General features: G+C 38.7%; 1 protein-coding gene across 5 annotated transcripts in view; it reads right to left on the bottom strand.

Moving 5' to 3' along the window:
• The window catches only part of LOC131986392 (inactive serine/threonine-protein kinase TEX14-like), a 60,777-nt gene that overhangs the window by 31,417 nt on the left and 6,870 nt on the right, over nucleotides 1-22,490 (bottom strand). For 4 of the 5 annotated variants that reach the window (XM_059351315.1, XM_059351318.1, XM_059351317.1 and 1 more), the window contains exons 4-8: nucleotides 21,802-21,967; nucleotides 19,867-20,012; nucleotides 17,670-17,748; nucleotides 13,159-13,292; nucleotides 4,848-4,943 (exon numbers count right to left, since the gene is read on the bottom strand). In XM_059351315.1, the coding sequence (XP_059207298.1) occupies nucleotides 4,848-4,943; nucleotides 13,159-13,292; nucleotides 17,670-17,748; nucleotides 19,867-20,012; nucleotides 21,802-21,967 (621 nt within the window). The remainder of the gene's footprint in view (nucleotides 1-4,847; nucleotides 4,944-13,158; nucleotides 13,293-17,669; nucleotides 17,749-19,866; nucleotides 20,013-21,801; nucleotides 21,968-22,490) is intronic. The other variant, XM_059351319.1, reaches the window with a different exon arrangement.

Here is a 22,490-nt window from a genome sequence, read left to right as displayed (position 1 = left end):
GGTTGTGAAAACCTATTTCTACCCAATATATCGAATATCACACACTGTCTAATAAATAATTATACTGTATGTATATTATCTATGCTAAAAAAAGACAACAATGTTTGTTTAATGAAGATATTTCATTAAATAGATATTTCAATACTAAAGAAACCTAGTGCAGATCCCAACGACCCTAACAACCTCCGTCCCATCTCCAATCTGCCATTTCTCTCAAAGATTCTGGAAAAACATGTTTCCACTCAACTCCATTCCCACTTTTCCCGCAATGACATTTTTGAACAATTCCAGTTCAGCTTCCGACCTCTCCATAGCACTGAAACTGCACTACTCAAAATCACCAACGACCTCCTCCTTGCAGCTGATTCCGGTCTCCTCTCCATCCTCATCCTGCTTGATCTGAGTGCGTTCTTCGACACCATCTCACACACCATCCTCCTTGACAGACTCCCCTCCATAGGCATCATGCACACCCCCCTCAGCTGGTTCAAATCCTACCTCTCTGGCCGCACATGCTTCATCCAACTTAAATCATTCACATCACAACCACTCCCAGTCACCACAGGGGTACCCCAAGGCTCTGTCCTGGGGCCCCTCTTATTCATCATCTACCTACTCCCCCTCGGTTACATTTTCAGGAAACATCACATCAACTTCCACTGCTACGCGGATGACACCCAGCTCCACATTTCCACTGAACCTGAGTCCACCTTCCCTCCCTCCTTCCTCACTGTCTCCTCGAAATACAGTCCTGGTTTTCATCCAACTTCCTGAAACTGAACAGTAACAAAACAGAAATTCTACTCATTGGCACAAAAACCATCCTATCAAAATCTCCCAGTTTCACAATATCCATAGACAATTCCAACATCTCTCCATCCCCCCAGGTAAACAGTCTGGGTGTCATCCTCGACAACACACTCTCATACACCTCACACATCAGCCACATAACCCGCTCAGCCTACCTCCATCTCCGCAACATCAACCGCCTCCGCTCCTCTCTTACACCCCACACAGCTGCCATCCTGGTCCACAGTCTCATCACTTCCCGACTTGACTACTGCAACTTCCTCCTGTTTGGACTTCCGCAAAAAACTCTTCACAAACTACAACTGGTACAGAACTCAGCAACCCGCATCATCACAAGGACCCCATCCAGTCACCACATCACACCAATCCTTCAGCAGCTCCACTGGCTCCCAATCACACACTGCATCCAATACAAGACTCTACTGCTCACCTTCAAGGCCATTCACAACCTCGCCCCTCAATACCTCTGACCTCCTCCACACTGCCACACCCGCCCGCCCACTCAGATCATCTTTCTCCACCCACCTCTCCGTCCCCCCTGCCCGCCTGGTTACCATGGGGAGCAGAGCTTTCAGTCGCTCTGCTCCCTTGCTCTGGAATTCCCTTCCCCCTTCCCTTCGCAACATTACATCTCTCAATCAGTTCAAATCAGAACTCAAGACATACCTGTTCCGACTCGCTCACTCCATCTGATCCTCCGCACCAACCCCCCTCCTTTATTGTAATGTATTTGTAAATGTTTTCTATGATATTTGAATATGTCCGATTGTATTTGGTTAAATGTATTTCTATTCTTATTTTCATCTTTATTTAACAAATTGTATGATGTTCTGTTTTGTTTTATTCATGCTGTAAGGCGACCTTGAGTGCCTTGAAAGGCGCCCTATCAGATAAAATGCATTATATTTTAACTGAAACAGGAGAGCAGAGTCCGGGCCATTTACAGTGAAGCGCGATTCAATGAGATCGCAGCACATCCGGTAGGATCGCACAGCACATCCGGTAGATTACAAAATAAAACACAGCGGATCGTCTTTTTCTGGCGAGATCTTCGCCACAAAGTGATTATGTATATTCACTGATTGAATATTTAGAAAATAAAACATATATTTCTTGCTAGAAATGTAATCAAAATCCATTTTTATGCAGAAACAAAGTCAAAATATTGATTTTTTTCACTAAAAATGAGAGAACTGTCCGCCATGTTTTTTGTTCTGACCGCTGGAACCTTGAAAGTGATGTGACTTGGACATAAACCAATAGGAAAAAATACCAGGTTGGGATATGACTGTCATTAACTTGCATTGTAGCGAAAACCGTGTCAGTTTCACGGGAATTTGAGTGATTCCGTGGCTATTCCATGGATTTTGAGTTAAGCAAATCCGTGGCTATTTCACGGATTTCTGTGAGACCAGGTTGGTATTAAGTCATAAAACCAGATAGATTAAATAGATTTCATATCAACCAAAAAGGTTTACGTATGAAAAAAGTTGACGATGACGAAGGACATTTTCACTATAATTTTAGTTAGTTTTGTAACCACACAATACAGTTTCAGTTAGTTATTGTTTTTAAAATACTCTCATTTTTATTTTTATTTCAGTTAACGAAAATGTTTTTCCAATTCTAGTTTTCATTATTTTATTGTCTTGTTCATTATTTCATTATTCACTAACTTTCCGTCATTTAGCCAGCAAAGAGGTTAAGAGGACTAGAACAGCAAAATAAAAGCCTTCTATACTATTTTTCAAACTTTGAATTAAGGTTCACAGGCCAGACATAAACTGTTACAGTCCTGTTAATGGGTTTATTGATCATTATAACTTCTATACCAAATGGTTAAAAAAAACCCATATTTTTAAAAAATATAATGGATTCCAAAAGGAAAGAGATTCATCATGATCATAAAATTATTACAACAAGTATAAACCGTGGTTACTTTCACAAGTTAACAAAACCACAACCAAAAAACAAAACATTAGACTTTCCCACACACATTGGCCCTCATTTATCAAACGAGCGTGGAAAGAAAGTGAGCGTAAAGTGGGCGTACGATCATTCCTACACAAGGCTCGGCATTTATCAATGTGGATGTGAGCAAAGGGTACGATCAGATCTCAGTCTGCTCTCAGCTCGTGTACGCAAATTTGAGTCAGCGTGAAGTCCACACGTCCGAGTCTGAGAATTGATCTTAGACTATTGTATTGATGCCGGGAGCTGATAAAACTCTTTGTGTATTTTTTTTTATGATGACAAAGCCAAGCATGTTTAGGCTACATAATTTATCATTAAAAAATAATTTAAAATAAATACACCCTGCGACTGTTACATTCTTTAAACAGAATGCCAGCAGAGTCTATAAAATCTTGTCTTCTGCTATTAAATGTTTACCGTTATCCTGCTTGACACCGGAGCGTCAGCATCTCCTCCACAAGCGGTTCTGAAGCCTGATTTCCACCGGGCGCGTTACTGCAGCGTAACGTCAGCGTCGCGTATGACGTTGCAAATAGGTAACACTCTAATCAATGAGAGCATTTCCACCGGGCGCGTAGCGTAACGTTACTGCAGCGTCGCGTCAGCGTCTCTACGCGAGCATTAGGTAGGACTTCTATTTCTCCGCGAGACGCTGCCAAATCGCGTGAATCTCAACAGAGCAGATCGCACCAGACAGGAAGTCCGACTCAGAATCAGCGTAAAACACTTCCGCCCCTTTCAAAATAAAACACAATACGCAGTTCATGCAGCCTAAAACTACTTCACATCAACATTATGTTATGACCGGGGCACCAGATCGGTAATCAATCAATCAAAGGGTCTCAGAGGATCGGCGACACGGAAGACAAGAGACTGACTGTTGAAGTGGAACATCATACAATCATTTATGACATAACATATTGTTTTTTATAAGGATAGATGGTCAGATCAACATATCTTTCACCTCAGAGAAGCAAAGTAAGTTGTTTTTTGTTGTTGTTGTTTACTTTATACACACAGTTTATCCATAGACTGTATAAATAGTATAAACATAGTATAAACTGTATAAATAGAGTCTAAAGTTTATGGTCTCCCGTATGGTCAGGATTATCGCGTGATCTCGTTATCTCACGTGTATACGGCCGGCTCGCTAAGCTGACGTGCTGCTGCTGTAACGCGCCCGGTGTGAATTGACAGACGCAGCAAAAACGCTGTGGAGACGTGCTGCTGCTGTAACGCGTCCGGTGGAAATCCCCAGTGACCCAATAGATCCAATCAGCGCTGCCACACACTCCTCTGACTGGGACAGAATTTTTACTAAATGTAAAAGGTGAATAATATTTCTCCACCATAATAATATTTGGATATTCTATAGGCTATTAAGCTTTATATGTCACGATGTTAGCCTATAAATGAAATACTCCAACCTCACCAGGAGTTGAATGGTCCACTGCTACTCTGCTGACAGCACAACTGATTTCCTTCCTTTTCACTTTTTATGCTGCCAAACAAAACCAGTTTGTTGTGTTGCAGCTGTTGGACGTCAGCGTTTCACTTTCTGACTCTGAGAAATTCCTCTTCTTTTGGATTAAAACTTACTTTAAAACATTGTTTACCTCCTTCAACCAAAAAGCTGTGGAAACTTTTAAGTCTGTGCTCCAAATGTAAAATATTCACCGAACTTGTTTGAGTATATAACTATAAGTACTTTTATTTCATATTCATTTCTGTAATATGTCCATTTCCTGCAGTTGTTATTAGTATTTAGGGGGGGAAAAAATCCTCTTTTTGGCTGTATTGCGTCCTTCGGTGTTGTGAACTCTTGAGTCTTCTGAGTCAGTTATTTATATATATATATATATATATATATATATATATATATATATATTAGGGCGTGGTATCCAGCCGCCACATTTATCAACAGCCGATCATGATTGTGATTGGAGAGATACGATCGTTTGATAAATCACACGTGAACCCTGTCGTTAGATGGAATGTACGCTCAGATCTGCGCTGGTTTCTACGCTCGTTTGATAAATGAGAGCCATCCTGTCCTCTCTCACCTGCAGTAGTCTTGTTCCATGGGCAGCAGGTCCAAATAGTCTGTCTGACTATCCCTCAATGTTTTGACTGTCACCCTGGAACCCCTCCAGCTGAAACTGAGACACACAGTGGCACCCAACATGGTCATCAATTTAAGGAAATATCTCTGGTTGAATAAAAGGTCGTAATAATTTTACCTGACCCAATTTGGCTCATTGTAATGTTTTATTTTTTTTAGTCTGTAGACAATAAATGTAAGTCATTCATTCTACAGTCACTGGTATGATCTTGTGCGAAGTATAAGAAATGAGTGAACAAGAAAAAGGCCTTCACTCTACAGTATGAGACCTGTGAGACAGATCTTGATCGACTAAAGGAATGCCAATGGTATCATGTCAAGGCATCTTGACAAGGGGAATAAATGATGCTCAAAAGTTGGCTGTTCCTTGTCGACTCTGGTGCTCTCAGAGAGAGCGACAGGGATAAACAGAAACAGTGTCCAAAACAAGTTGATTTTGATGCTTACGCTTGCTCGCGTCACATTCTGTTAGGCAAAAGTGTAACCAAAACACAATCCTGAGCTGCATCTCAAATTAATACCAGGTTCACAGCTTTCAGATAATGTACACTCTGATGTCACATACTGCTGACCTGCATGTCTCTCTTTATTTACCTGTTTCCCCTTTAAAATGACAAAAATGGGGCTCGTTGGGTGTGATAAGTTTGACTGACTGATTTTTTCCAATTATGTTTCTTTTATGATTACCAATATCTGATTCAATACATAAGTAATACATACTCTCCTTCATTACAGATTATTTAAAAGGTAACATGTTATTCCACTGTGTTTCACTGAGGCCAGCAGAGGGTGCTGCAACGACCGCTTCTATGCACTGTGTGAGAATATTTTATGGGTTTAAATTTGTCTCAATACAGTTTTTCTCGATCGCTAAGATACATTTCTTGAAAGCTGTTCTCCTTTTCTCTAAACTGTGAACACAAAACCCAATTTTCAAGCTACATTCACAAAACCTCAGATCTGTGCTCAAAACTGAACTATGTTGTCAAATCGTGCCCTGAGTCAATCAAAATTAAAAACACTACTGAGCAGTCACTAAACACTACATAGAAAAATAGAAAACACAATGCTCAGGACATGAAGCTGGAGAAATACATGTTCACTGTTCACTGTAGGCTAAATGCATGTTGCAAAAAATATACATGGAATACTAGGCCTACAAACAGACCAACCCTCCATCCAATACTACAGTACATTGGTACAGTGAGGTACTGAAACATATATTTACCTACAGTATACTGGCCAGTGCACCAGAGCAGAGAGGAAAGAGACCTGCTCCAAGGAGCAGGCCATGTTGTCATAACTCAGTCAGTACGTTCACATGCACAGCTTACTGGAGCTATGCTCAAAATGTCTCTTTCCTCTCTGCTATGTGTTATCATTGTTTTCATTTTATTTTCACGGTATTGGTGTGTTAAAAAATTATTTGGTTATTCTGTCTATTTTGTCTGTCTCTGTTGTCTGTCTCTGTTCTCTGTGCATAACGCAGGTCACTATCAAAGGTCACTATGTATGCATAATTCACTAAACCTTGGAGAGGTTTGAGTTTGAGTTTATTTACTTTGATTACATATATTTCATTTGCTTAAACTGATTAAGAGTCTATAATCACAAAGAATATATTGTATTTCATATTTTTTAGACTTTAGAATCCATGTAAGACAGTGAAAATACTTTGGGCTCCTGCTATATCTCAGTAAGACATAATATCTCTGTAAGACATAACAAGGCAGGAGGTTTTGTTGAATGTTCTGGAGAAGTTCAGGACTTGATGTCACGGCCTTGTTCTGGGCAGCAAGATTGTTGCCCAGGTGGCATGACGTGTCCTTGTATTGATTAAAACTGATGAATCAACAGATCAAGAAGGCGGAACTTCCTGGAAGAAATCTACTATCATGTTTTGTAAACAATTGTTAGGATAAATAATGGGTCTGAAGGAAATAGACGGTGTTCAGACTTCACGAACTGAACCCGTCTGTGTGTATCAGGGACATGTAGTTTTGGACCCAGAGCTCTGTAACTGCACATTTTTTGACGTATTGTAATAAACTTTTGTTAAACTGAGAACTTGGACATCCTCCTGCTCATCATTTCCCCATCAACGACTGCGCAGAGAAAAATAGTGAGGATTTTCTGTTGGTGTCAGAGTATTCAATTTTCAATGTTTCCTCATGCAATTTTTCTAACAAATGGTGACCCCGACGTGATGGGGAGTGGGAGCTGGAGGACGTGAGTAATAAATATTTTTTATATATGCTTGATCTGAAATTTAACCTGTATTTCTCTTTGGAAATAGATAACAGCCTGAATTCTTGCTGATACAACTGACATCCAGACTTTGTTGACAACAGCCAGGTGCCCTAATCAAGAAAGGTGAGCACAAACCTTTTTAATAAAATCTGTGCAAATTGGCCTAATTCCAAAATTGAGTTGTTGTCAATGGAAAACAGATGTCATAGCTAGAACATACATCAAGAAATGTATTGAACAGAGATTTAAGTCTGCTGTATAATTGCAGAAAGGGTGGATTTTAAATGATTTTTATCCAGCCTGAAGACAGAGAATTCGGTTCTCTGTGTTGATTTTAAAGGGGGATTTTTTTAGAAAATCCAGCTGAAAAACAGGAGACAAGGTCTCGCTGTATTGTTCTGATCAAGACTGTTCTTATCAAGAAGTTTTCATAACATGTGTGTGCATATAATAATAGATCAAAGTAATCCATGAAGGGTTGAAATGTCTGGGCTGGGTTTTTTTCTCATAGAAGTAAATTGTGAAGTGTGTCTACTCTGAGAATTGTCTGTGGGGAATTGTGGGAGGTTTGTTTTAAACTATTGGTGACTCTGTTAAGATTGTATTTAAAACTGTGTGCTAAACTGAGTTAAACTCCCAGAGATTGAGCGCAACATTTCTTATAAATGTTGTAGAAGCTTCTCAATCTGATTCAAAACACAGGGCAATGCGTCCAATACAATCTTTTGACTCAGCACTGTGGCAAAGAGACTATCTGAACATATATATATCATAGAAAACTGCATTTCATTCAGTGGAGTAAAAATATGGAATGGGATGTGTGAAGAATTAAAACAATGTTCAAACATTAAACACTTCAAAATCAAATAGAACATGTCTTCACACAATATATGGTGAAAACAGGTGTGAGAGATCAAAGTAGGTGGTTGCTGCGTGGGTGTGTGTGTGCTTGTGTGTGTGGGGGATGCTAACAAGTTATGTAGGTTAATAATGGTGATAATAAGTTTATATACTACATTACTATGTGTTATACATACAAAAATATAAACATTATAGGTTGAAGTATCCACACACTGGTCAAGGCCGGTCACTACCCTGCTTGTACTCAAAATTTGGATATTTTTCTTTAAAAAATATACTAAGTCTTACTTTAAATTCCTTTTGCTGGAGATACATCTTTAATTTACTGTTAGTACAAATTTTAATGCAGTACTTGTGCATTTTTTGTTTTTGTGTGTTTGTTTGTTTGTTTCCCATTTAAATAAGGGTATGAATAATCCTTACACCACTGCTCAAAGTTTAAGAGACTGTTTCTGTCTTGACCTTCCCCCAGAAGTTGTTTTGAGCATGTCTGTGTGAGTGAAAGGTTCTTGAGTGTCTGAGTATGATATTAGGGGGTTATACGTTTTTCACTACATATTTGAAAAGCACTATTTACAGATCTGTAATAAGTACAAAATAATTGGAACAGCTGCACAGTCTAATGCAATATTTAATTCCAGTACAACAGCTCTGCCAGCTTCTACTTTTGTTACATTTCTACCTGCTCAGTTTTTATTTTATTTTATTTTTACAAAGCCGAAGGTGATTATTCGACTTTATGTTTATTACTATTGACAGTGTTCCTATATTTTTCTCCAATAGTGTATGTTGGATACAGTGTTTACTGTGTAATACTGTCTGTTTGTAGCAGTGGATTTAATTGCATTTTAATTTGGTTGTGTGATATATAAAATGCATAGAGTATTGGTTAAATTTATTTGGTGAAATTTATTAAAAGAAACTGGCCATGATTACCTAATTTTAGTGAGTAATGTAACATAATACAACCAAGTAAATTAAAATGTCAAGCACAAGAAAATAATTAATATCTACTTACTTCATAACAGCAAATACTACAGATATATAAAGTGTTCTTAAATTGTTGAGTAAAATTATGTTCTTGTTTATGAAAAACAAATAGACTTTACTTAATTTGGTTAAATAAATATAGCTTAAAATTTGGATGTAATTAAGTAAATGTTACTTAATATCTTCAGAACTGTTATGTTTTATCGAATGTAAAATTTACTTGATACTGGCAAGTGAGTGTAACTTGATATTGCAGCATAAAATTTTACTTAAATCATTTGTGTGCAAATACTGACAATATATATTTTTTAAGTAAATCTTATGAGTTATTTTTTTTCCAGTGTACATTACATTACATTACATGTCATTTAGCAGACGCTTTTGTCCAAAGCGACTTACAGTAAGTGCATTCAACCTGAAGGTACTAGACATAGACCACAGAAATCAAGTAAGTACATAACTTTAAGACCTAATTGTAATCGCTACAGGAGTGCTATATGTTAAAGAAGAAAAGAATAGAAAAGAAGAAGAAGGAGAAGAAGAGCAATTTTTTTTTTTTTTTTTAAATATATATATGTGTTAGGTGACCATGGCTTAACCTTGGTATTGTTGGAAGAGGAAGGTCTTCAGCCTGCGGCGGAAGATGTACAGGCTGTCTGAGGTCCTGATGTCGGTGGGGAGCTCGTTCCACCATTTGGGAGCCAAGACAGAGAAAAGTCTGGAAGTGGTTTTGAGGCGAGTTGACCCACGCAGGGTGGGAGTCGTCAGCTGTTTGGCTGATGCAGAGCGGAGAGGACGGGCAGGGGTGTAGGGTTTGACAAGGTCCTGGATGTAAGTAGGACCTGAACCGTTAGCAGCAGAGTACGCCAGAGCTAGAGTCTTGAAGCGTATCCGCGCAGCCACAGGTAGCCAGTGGAAGGAGCGGAGGAGGGGTGTTGTGTGTGAAAATTTGGGAAGATTGAAGACCAATCGAGCGGCTGCATTCTGGATGAGTTGCAGAGGTCGGATGGCTTTGGCAGGCAGACCTGCCATGAGGGAGTTGCAGTAGTCCAGGCGTGAGATGAACAGTGCCTGGACCAGGACCTGAGCTGCCTTCTGAGTGAGAAACGGGCGGATTCTCCTGATATTATGCAGCAAGAATCTGCAAGATCTAGTGGTGACGGTGATGTTTGTGGAGAGGGACAGTTGGTTGTCAAGAGTCACGCCAAGGTTTTTGGCGGTTTCTGTGGAGACAACCACTGTGTTCTGGACAGTGATGTGGAGGTCAGTGGTGGGGGAGCCCTTCCCTGGGAGGTAAAGTAGCTCAGTCTTTCCCAGGTTGAGTTTGAGGTGGTGCGAGGACATCCACTGGGAGATGTCGGACAGACATGCAGAGATACGTGCTGCTGCCTGTGTTTCAGACTGGGGAAATGAGAAGATTAGCTGGGTGTCGTCGGCATAGCTATGGTAGGAGAAGCCATGTGAGTGGATGAGGGAGCCAAGGGAGTTGGTGTCGAGAAAAGGAGCGGACCAAGGACAGAGCCTTGAGGGACCCCGGTGGTGAGTGGACAGGGTTCTGAAACAGAACCCCTCCAAGTTACACGAAAGGTGCGGTCCTTGAGATAGGATTTGAGCAGAGACAAGTGTAGAAAGAAAAGAGAGAAGCAGGCAGAGAGACAGAGGCTCCAAGGCCACAGATAAGGCAGAGAGAGATAGTCTGGTCTCCTTCAGGCCTGTTGTTTTATACACAACATTTTTCTTTTCAAATTAACAGTTACACTCACTCACCTATACTGACTTTTACTGATAATCACACCTCATGGTATCTTTGGTTTATGTTTTGATTGATTTATTATCCTTAATGTGTTGTGCTTTGGGTGGAGGAGTTTTTCCTGGTCTGTGTGGAAGCGTAGTATAATTGTAATTGACTGGTGTGCAGAATGTTTCTGTAATGCAAACAAGTGTTCCCCTGTTAGGCTAAGTGGCGTTTACCGTCTTGTTTGTTATTTTACTAGTGTTGTGGTGGCCCTGGTCAGAGCATTTGTCTCGGGAGCACATCCATGGTCAAGGGTAGGTTGCCAGTTTCTGGTTGCTTCCCCTCGCCATGGGCTTCAGTGCATAAGTATCCGCCGCTGGTCACCACATGAAGACTAGGTTTAGCTGAGGTAGACAGTAATGGTCAGGTAGTCAGCTAGAGGGGCGCATTGTTTACTGTCTAGGCCATAGTGTTTGGCTGGTTAAAAAAAATAAATAAATAAAAGAGGGGGGATTTGTCAGAAGTCCCGTCAGCTGTTTTCACCATGTAATATGTTGTCTCTGCATGTTGCAGCAACAGGTTTAACGTTTAAACAGCAGAGAGGGTTGCTTTAGATGCACACAGCTTCAGATATATAGAGAGCATGTTTAAATTTAGTCCATTCATTATATTGCAAATAGAATATTTATATAGCAAATTGCAGCCGTTTTAAATGCAGTCTATTTTACCCCATTGGTCAAAGTTATTTTATAATAGATTTTTGAAAAGGCTAAAAGCACTTTTTCAAATGGATATTTGACTCACAATCTGCCTGAATTTATATTCTTGCCCAACATTTCTTGCAATTTATTCTCCAATACTGATTCAGTTAATATCAGTGTACTGAGATACTTTGTGTTTTATTTTGGTTTCATTTCCACTGAGTGTGCTTCACTATTCTACAGTAAATGTTTTGAAGGACCAGCCAATGTGGGTGAAAGGGGGATGCCCCTGGATTTACCACGGTTGGATCATGTGTCCTTTTGCTGTACATTAATTGCACTGGAAGCCTTCTGTCTCCACAGGTCCAGGAGACATGACAGCTCCAGACAGAGAAAGCTCTGGTAAGGGTGTAAGACCCTCTGAGTGGGTGTGGCTGAAGGTCATCAAAAGGAAGTGGACGGAACCACGTTGGGCAGGTCCATATCAGGTTGAAACAGCAATGACATATGCTGTGAGAATCATACATTCATGAAAAAAACATATTCATATAAACAATTGTGTTTGACATGAAATACTGCAAACATTTGGATAAATATTACAGAAAGATTGCTTTGGATATGGCTATTTTGCTCTGTTTGATATCTCTCGTTATAGTGCTCTCTGTTCTGTGTCACCTGGAGCCGAGGGGGGAGAGTGGACACAGAGTACCGTATGGTGGTAATATTATTATATTATTACTATTATATATAGAAATTGACATATTGACGACACAAGCATAGTGGTGTTGTGTGTATTTCTCGTATCTGCTCTGTCTGTGTCTGCCTCATCTCCATGGTCACTGATATTGCTACTGTTGATAATTGTGACAATGCGGAAGACGAAGACATGTTTTAGTTACTTGACCTCTTGGATGTGAGGTCAAAAGAGGGAATTGTAAAAATAATTTGATTATTCTGTCTATTTTGTCTGTCTCTGTTCTCTGTCTCTGTGCGTAACGCAGATCACTATCAAAGGTCACTATGTATGCATAATTCACTAAACCTTGGAGAGGTTTGAGTGTGAGTTTATTTACTTTGATTACATATATTTCATTTGCTTAAACTGATTAAGATTCTATAATCACAAAGAATATATTGTATTTCATATTTTTTAGACTTTTGAATCCATGTAAGACAGTGAAAATACTTTGGGCTTCTGTTATATCTCTGTAAGACATCCAAACCATAGCTCCATCAATGCATATAATAACACTGCCACCTACTGTCGAGGAGGGCGGCCATTCGTGAATCACCAGCTGTTTGTGGATTCTCTCGACAAGAATGTCTCAAAAATACGTCTTTGAGGAAAGAGATGCGTGTGTGATTGATGATTCACAAATGCTGAATCACACTTTACAAACAGAATTTTCAGTTTTACAAATGTCTTTTGTTTTTACAAATGGAAAATTGTGTATTTACAAATACACAATATATTGACAAATACACACGTATTTGTAAAAACCAAAATACAAGTTACAAATTAGAAATTTGTATTTGTGGATAACAAAACACGTGTGCAAATCAAGGACTATTTGTAGATCACCCTCTGTGCATTTGCAGATATTATTGAGACAAATTTAAGCCCATAATCTTGAGAGCTATGACAATCAAAATCCAATTCCTTTTATGTGTGGACAAAGTTTCAGTGGTTCTGATTGACTAAGTAAAAGTCTTACTTGGTCATGGAGGTCACAGAGCCACAGGTAAAGGGGAGAAGAGTTCCGTCATCAGCCTGGCTCAGATCGCTCTCTCTAATCAGTGGAATAGATGCTGGCACAGCCAACACCTGGCATGGCTTGTTAATACACACCTAGGCAAACATACACAAGGAGAACACTGCTGCTACTACAATAGTGACTGCATTGCATAAACTCCATAAAAGACTGGATGGCCAACAACTACTTACCGCTCAATACTGACAAAACTGAGATTCTTATTTCTACCCGGAGGACGTTGTCCCACATATTATGGAAAGCCTTGGCTCTTTATCTGAACTGTTCCTTGTTCCCAGCTGAAGTCAAAGGGAGATTTTGATTTTGAGGTGGTAGCCCCTGGGTGATTCTCATGAACATGGTACAGCTCATAGCAAAAATCCAAGAGCATGAATACATATTTTCTTTGACCCTTTATAACATATACAATCAAAAGTCACTGTCTGATGACCCCCTCCCCCTCTGTGTTGTGGCATGTTGTATTTGTCTTCCTTTGTAGGAGGAGCCACAGGTCAGGCCACTCCAGTCTGCAGAGGCTGGAGGAGTCTGGAGAAGCACACCTGAATCCAGTCTCAATCAGTGAGGCTATATCGAGGAGCTGAGGCCTCAGCTCTCTCTCTCCTCCACAGCCACCACCTTGGTTTGTTGTAGTTGGTTTGGTCTAGTTTAGTTGGTTTTGTTTAGTTTGTTAGTTACTTTCAGCTTCTACACCTGCATTTCACCACACTGCATGCACACACCTCACCACTGATATACTGACTCACATAATAAAGTTTCTTTGTTTTCAATTAATTAAATAAACATTATTTTTTATAACTTGAATACATGTGTGATCTCCATTGTTTAATATGAATTTATAATCTATTTAAAAATTTTTTAAAGGTATTTTCTGACATTTTTAGAGACACTGGCCCTCATTTATCAAACGAGCGTAGAAACCAGCGCAGATCTGAGTGTATATTTCGTCTTACGACAGGGTTCGCGTGGGATTCATCAAACAATCGTATCTCTCCAATCACATCGTGAGAATGATCGGCTGTTGATAAATGTGGCGGCTGGAAACAAGCATAATTTAAATACCACGCCCTAATATATATAACATGCATATAATCTATACCCGATTCAGATGGCTCGCCTCCAGGAGTTTACGACACCGAAGGACGCAATGCGGCCAAAAAGAGGATTTTCTTTTTCCCCTAAAGTCACTTTATTAGCAAAGTGCACCGTTACAAATAACAGGAGGAAATAGACATTTAATGAGGTTAATGAAATAAAAGTCCTTATAGTTATAAACTCAAACAAGTTTGGTGAATATTTTACAGACTTGTTGAAATGTTTTCACAGCTTTTTGGTTGAAGGAGGTAAACAATGTTTTAAAGTACGTTTTTATTTCCAAAAGAAGAGTAATTTCTCAGTCAGAAAGTGAAACGCTGACGTCCAACAGCTGCAACAACAAATTGGTTTTGTTTGGCAGCATAAAAAGTGAAAAGGAAGGAAATCAGTGGTGCTGTCAGCAGAGTAGCAGTGGACCATTAAACTCCCGGCGAGGTTTGAGTAATTAATTTATACTTTGTGATAAAGCCTAATCTATAAAATATTATTATGATGGAGAAATATTATTCACCGCTCTACATTTAGTAATAATTCTGTCCCAGTTAAAGGAGTGTGTGGCAGCGCTGATTGGAAATGTTTCTATTGGGTCAGAACCGCTGGTGGAGGAGACGCTGACGCGTCTATATAATAATAATAACTAGAAAATTTCCTCTGGGGAAATTTTGAAAGGGCCACAGGGGCTACTGCCGGTGTGTGTGTGTGTGTGTGTGTGTGTGTGTGTGTGTGTGTAATTAAAATCACATAAAGTTACTGTGTGTGTGTGTGTGTGTGTGCGTGTGCGTGTGTGTGTGCGTGCATGCGTGCATGCATGCGCGTGCGTGTGTTTGAAGCATTTGTATGCATGTGTGAGGAGTGTGCGTGCTTACGCGCATGTGTGTGTGTGTGTGTGTATCTGTAACTGTAATCACATCAAAGATCAAAGCAATCAAAAGAATTAACCGACACCTGTTCCGGCTTAGTGACAGCAGAGGTGGACAGACTGAAATTTCTAGTCTCGAACAGAAAGCATTTTTGGCAAAACCATAATACCTATCGTTGATCCGACTTCACTTTGAGTGTCCTGAGTTCTTCCAGAACGTCTACATATGTTTTTTTTTAAAGAAAAATGAAAAAATAGCTTTGTTGAAGCGATCTAAAACAAACTGTTTTTTTTTTCCTTTTTCCGAATTCTTCCTGCGTTTTTAATATGGGAGCCAATGAGGCTGTTGGTGCGTGTTGGTGGATCATCTCTGCGTCTTACGCCCAAACTATAACTCTGACAGCTTTACCAGAGGATTGTGAGTGAGAAGACAAATTTTCCTATGTTTCTATGTAAAAATTATTTCTGTAGAGTGGAATTTGCGGCCTGGAGCGCAGTTTTAAAATTTATTTTTTGACAGTTTTACCTCTCCCTCTACACTCTTAGCGATGACATCACACACTCTGACACGAACATTCCGTGCAATACACACCCATTATAATCTCAGAATTTCTCCAAAAATGATCATGGTCATTGAACAGGGATTGATAAAAAACTATATGACCTATCGAAACGTGGATTAATACACCGATACACAAGACTTGTGTCTACTGTTTAAAGTTTAAATGGAGTCTCTAGGTGAAATTATGCCGGAGAAGTAGACGTTTAAAAATCTCCAATGATTGTTCTTTTTCGCTCATTTTTTGTCGGCCATCCCATTCATTTCAATGCAAAATTTTGAGCAGTTTTTCGCGACTTACGTCGCGAAAAATTCATATTCTGTAGAGAAAAGTAATAGCACACCAATCCCGATCAAACCGCACGTTTTGATATATAATTTGTCCTGCAACTCTTTAAGTTGTAGGACTAGTAGCGGGACGAAATTGCGTCCGGAAGAGGAATAAGAAGAAATCCACAGTATAACAGTAGTGCTCTGGGCTTTGCCCCGAGCACTGGTCCCCAGAGCTATTGCTGTATGGGACTAGTGCTCGGTGCGATTGCCCCGAGGCCCTAATAATAACAGTAAATAACAGAAGACAACAACATTTAACAGCCTTGGCTAGTATTCTCGTAAAAGAATTATCACATCGCAGGGTGTATTTATTTTAAATGTTTTAATGATAAATGATGTCTAAACATGGTTTGCTTTGTCACCATTTAAAAAAAAAAAAAAAAAAACAGCACAGAGTTTTATCAGCTCCAGGCATCGATACAATAGTCTAAGATCAATTCTCAGACTCAGCCGTGTGGACTTCATGCTGACTCAAACCTGCGTACCCGAGCTGAGAGCAGACGTGAGATCTGATCGTACCCTCCGCTCGCGTCCATATTGATAAATGCCGAGGCTTGGGTAGAAATTATCTTACGCTCATTTTCTGTCGTACGCTCGTTTGATAAATGAGGGCCACTTTGAGCAAAATTCATTACCCTAACACATTTTTAAATGGAAAAAAAACAACGAAAGCCTTTTATTGTTTTTTTCCTTGGCAAGCACTTAAATATGCTCAAGGGTAGCTGGTATCGCCAAAATGTATTTAATTAAAATATGTATATATTTTAATAATATATTTTAATTAAAACAATTCTATCATTACCGTAACATTTAACCATTTTTTCCTCATCAATTTTCATTCAGATTTTGTTCTTTATACATTAACCATTATGTTTGATTATGTTTTGTTAAATTATACATTTTTAAACAAATTTATATTTATTTTTATAAAGTTTAAATATTTATTGTATATATGTGAGGGGAAACCATGACCTTTTTATCTGGATGCATTACGATAATGAATTTGTGAATCAAAAATATGTTTAAAAATGTATAAAATATTATTTTAACACAAAACAATGAATTGTGCCTCATATATTGTTCATTCATATAAAAGTGAAATATATTTAGTTTAATATAGTATGTCCTTATAATCTTCACAGACGTAACTTAGACTGGCTTCATGAGAATCACCCCCCTACTCTTTGGAACTCTCTCCCTTTGGACTAATGTTTAATTACAAGTGTGGACACTGTTAAGTAGCAGCTTAAGACCCACTTGTTTTGACTTTTGACTGACTGTTTTCCTATGCCTTGCTACCTATGCATTTTTTCTACTTTTATTAAAACTTTGGTTGTTTTCTTTTATTAAATTGTGAAGCACTTTGTGATGCTCTGCTCTTGGAATGTGCTGTATAAATAAACATATTACCATTATTATTATTAATATTATTATTACATAATGATCACAAAAATACAATCATTTATCACAATTATTTGCACTAATTATTAGTCAGCAAAATGTCATGATTATGCCAACCCTATCTATATAGGGTCACTACTCTCAAACACAGACTGCACACATAGCAATGTGTAGACCAACACCTACTGTATACTGTATGAAGGGATATACCTTTCCAAAGCCTAAAGCATGGGTTGTTGTACAGGAATTCTTGCTGTGTGTTTTCTTGTTGAACTGCATGTCAATTCGACTAAAAGGAGTAGAAACACACAAAAACATATCAGGTGATTAAAGATTACATAATTGCGGATACATAAAATTATTAATTTATTCTAATTTCCTGATGTCATTATTTTATATAGATTAGACTATGCGGTAATATGTTTAGTAGAGCAACAATTCATCTTAAAGTACATTCTTTTTGAAGTGGACAGAATACAGTGTGAACCACACAGCCAGCTGTTATATGTCTGAGTCGTTATATGGGAGTATAGCTCTGCAGCTTTGACCTGAGGTGTCTGCTAGAGGTGAGAATCCCCATTGGCCCCAAGATACAATTTTAACCCGATGCTTGAATCACGATACGATATTATTGGGATTTTAAGCATTTTGCGATATGGTGAGTATTGCCATTCAAAATATTGTGATTGAACTGTTTAACTGTATTTTGAGTCCAGAAAATAAAATTCACCATGAAACATCAAGAAATAGCCTAACAGCGTTGCAGCGTTATTTGGAAAACTTTCATACACGATATTGCACGCAAATGGTGTCTATGCACTGTAAAAATTAATTCTGTATAATTTACGGTAAAATACCAGCTGTGGTTGCCAGAACTTCACCGTAAAGAATACAGTGAGTGGGTTTTCTGCTGTAAATTTAAATGTAAATATCAGCAAAAATTACATGAACATTTTTTATTTTTCCAGCAAAACTGTTTTCTATAGTTCATGACAGTAAAAGTTTTGTGCTAATCTTTGATTTTCAGTAATTAAAAGTGTCTACTATGGTGATATACAACTTTTCATTTTACGCCCTAATTCTGATGCATATTATACTCATATTATCATCATATTATACTAGTATATCCAGTATATTCCTAAAAGTGAGCCTGCTACAGCCTCCCAAAACAAAAACAAAATGGTGAAAATACCGCCGGCGCTAAATATTGATACTTGGTGACCATGACTTGATATAATATTGCCACACAAAATATCGCAATCCTATGTTGTATCGATATTTTCTCCCACCTCTAGTGTCTGCACCTCTGTTGTTGGACTACACTCGTCTGTCACATGACAATATTGTCACATGCAATCTTGTGCATTCAATCCTCTACCAGTTGGACTGTGCTCTGCTCACTGATTTAGGAATGTGCTGTGCTGGTCTGATTAAGACACTGACTGAACTGCCTGCTTGAGTTTCAATTGCAGGTTAAGCTCTGCACTTCATTCATATTTAGGCCCCGTTTACACGAGGACGTTTGCGGGTAAAAACGACAAAATATTTTATCGGAAGTGCCTTTCTTTTAGACGGTGACATCGTTTTTGGGGCTTAAAAACGCAAAAATCTGAAACCACCCTCCAAAGTGGAAAAGTTGAATCCGCTCCGCCGTAGTGTGTCCATCTACACTGCCAAGATGCAAAACTCTGCTCAGATCTGCTCACGTCACGTATGTGTTTACGTCACATACATGCTCCAGTACAGGGAAATAAACAAACATGTGGGATTATTTCCATGCGTTGGACCTTCAAGCTGCTCTGGCAGCTCTAATAAACTTACAGGAGTCTTTCCACCAAATGTACAGGATATGTACAGATAGTATTAGTGAACAGAGAAGGATCTGGAATTACCTCTATCACATTTTGGATGCACCAATTGGTGGGAGGCGAGCCAGACGGCTTTGGACGAGACCTGGAAGATCTAGTGGATGGTGGAGAACTTTGTGGAAGGAGTAGCTGATGAAAATGCGTGGCGTGAAAACATCCGCATGCCCAAAGATGCTCTTATCGCTTTAAGTGATGCCGCCTGGCATGTATACAATCCAATTCCACACACTTTTGCGTCACCGTATGCACGCAGATTTCCTCCCGAAAACGCTTGTCTAAACACGGAATAAAAAGTGAAGGCGTGACACCACTTTTGCGTCTTCTGTTCAGACCGTCATCATGTAAACGTAGCCTTATTCTAAAACGTAAATTCTAAGGCAGTGGTTCTTAGCCCTTAGGTTTCCAGATAGTTATAGAGAAAGTAAATAACTACCTTGGAGATGTTTTGTGCAAGTTTTGTGGCATTCATGTGTAATATGAGTGGTTAATTTGTAAATCAAAGAACAGAAAGATAGAAACAGTTGTTTATGTAACCATACCGTGCTTTTATGCGCTCCAGTAAAGATCCAGGGTGCAACAGGCTGGATGTTGAGATGTAGGACGGCCTGCAGTAAAGCTTTGTCGCAGCTGTACTCTGACACAGCTGTTGCATAGAGGACTTGCAGCTTTCTAAGAACTCTTGCATCTAATGAGATAGAAGCAGAGTCACAATATTACAGGTTGGACCTGAAACATTTCTATATCCTTTTTAACTAAATTATGTCTGATACATTTGAAGGATGCAGCAAAACATGCAGAGAGAGAGAGAGAGACAAAAGTGCATTTTGATGTGTCTTCCAAGATCACAATAATAACTGTACACTGCAAAAAAGGTGTGTCTAAAAACAAGATAAAAACACACACAACAGTCTGAGGGAAATTATCTTGCTGCATGGACAGATAATTTCACTTGACAAGATTTCTTAAATTAAGATGATTAAATCTAGAAATAAGCATGTTGAATGCTTAAAATAAAAAAAATAACTCTTAAAACAAGGTAAATTATGTAACATGTTTTATGTTTTTTTATCTTTGTAAGAAACAAATAATTGTCAGGTCACTCTGCTCGGGCCAGTTCATCGCTGCTTGCAGCTTTAATTTATCTTGTTTCAAGAATTAATTTCTTATTTTAAGTGTTCAACATGCTTATTTCTAGATTTATTCATCTTAATTTAAGAAATCTTGTCAAGTGAAATTATCTGTCCATGCAGCAAGATAATTTCCCTCAGATTTAGTGTTTTTAGACTACACTTTTTACAGTGTATTTTCCCAATCACCATTTGTTATGCAATATGCCCAAAATAAACTAGGAAAGTCAGGTGCAAATTTTTAAGTGGATATATGCAATGGCAGTAATAATCTGACCAACACTCTGTCTATTTAGTTTCAATGTTTATGCGTGCCAACTGTGAGGACCAAAAGACACCTCAGACTGCAAGAAGACAGAAACACTTTAACAAATAGATGAAGTATGTAATATCACAGACATTGAAAACCATATGCTATGCTCTACAATCTCTAGATGTGATATTGACATATCTCTTAGTTAAAGAACAGTAATAACAGTATAAAACATTTTGAATGCCTCTGTATAAACAATGAAATAAATAAATATGGCTCTCGTTTCTTTATTTACTTTTTGGAAGTGCAATGCTAAATCACATAGAATATTTCTTTTATCAGTCTAACTGACTTTTAAAGTTAAGGCGGCATCCAGCGTTGTTGTAACTATGCATTAGGGCTGCATGATTATTGCCAAAATGATAATCACGATTATTTTGATCAATATTGTAATCACGATTATTAATCATGATTATTCATCATGTTAGGGAAAAACAAACAATAGGAACAGTTTAGTGTGTGCACAGAGTGTCTGGTGCTTGTTGTAAACAAACAGATCGCTTAGTGAACACCTCCTGCAGCAGCAGCATATACACACTGTACTGCTACAGAGCTAATTGTTAGCTATAAGCAATTAGCAGACTGGACACTAAGGGGTAAACCTCCCCTCCGGCTCTGCAGCTGGGAGAGACTGCTGCAGGAGGACTGTGCCGCTTCGACTTGTTCTTACTCTTCTTAACAAGAAGGGTCACCAAAAGTCTCCAATAACACCAGAAAATAGTCGCTAATGGGGTCTGAAAAGTCGCTAAATATAGCTAAATATAACCAAATATAACCAGGTTTTTTTCAGGGGAGAAAAACGGCCCTGCCTCCTGGTGGTTGGTTGGTTTCTACTGGTGTAGAAAGTGCTTGATTAGATATGCAGGAGAGCCGCATTTTAAAATGGAAATATCGCCGACGATCAGGTTAATTTAATCGTGGCGGGCAAAATCGTGATCACGATTAAAATTCGATCAATTGTGCAGCAACACCCAGTGAGAGAGAACACTCACAAGCTCCAAGCAAAATGTCACTGCTTCCTCTCGGTAGCTCACCTTAGCACTGTCTTCCTGCTTCACCGCCCTGAGCCAATCAAAGGGCGTCCTGCCTTCAATGTCATGGAGTCTGAGATCTCCTCCAGCATCCAGTAAGCCACTCACCACTGATGGCTTACAGGAGAGAACGCCTGCATGAACTGGGGTGCTCCAGTCCTCACAGCGACTAGAACACAGTTGGTTATATATTTCAATATGCAGTCACCTGATAATTACCATGTATCATCATTGACAAGACTTTGGAGGCAATCCGTATGAGAATGAGAAAGCTATCTAACCCTTTGATGCACAACATATTGACCCCCCTTCTAATGCACATCATGGGTCAAAAATGCACTCATTTCTCATGTTATTTAATGCTGCTGTATGTTTCTGTCTTCTATGTTTTGATATCAACTTATTTTATGATTGAATATTCCAAGTATTCTTTAAATATCTTGTTTTTGATAACACAAATATTTCCATTTTGCCTCTCATACTTTATGAATAAAAAAGGTTTTTGTATTATTACATAGCTAACTTCTCGGCTAAGTAGCTTGCTAAGCTAACTAGTTAGCTTAAACTAACTATTTAGCCAAGAAGTTAGCTAAGTATTTAGCTTAACAAGCTAACTTAGCCAAGAAGTTAGCTAAGTAGTTAGCTGTTGTGCATTAGAAGAGCAGTGACACAAAAATAGATTTTATTAAAAA

Source organism: Centropristis striata, chromosome 15, assembly GCF_030273125.1.
Source record: "Centropristis striata isolate RG_2023a ecotype Rhode Island chromosome 15, C.striata_1.0, whole genome shotgun sequence".
NCBI classification, from domain to species: Eukaryota; Metazoa; Chordata; class Actinopteri; order Perciformes; family Serranidae; genus Centropristis; species Centropristis striata.
The sequence above is the reverse complement of the archived record's forward strand: the minus strand, read 5'-3'. Positions and strand labels throughout refer to the sequence as shown.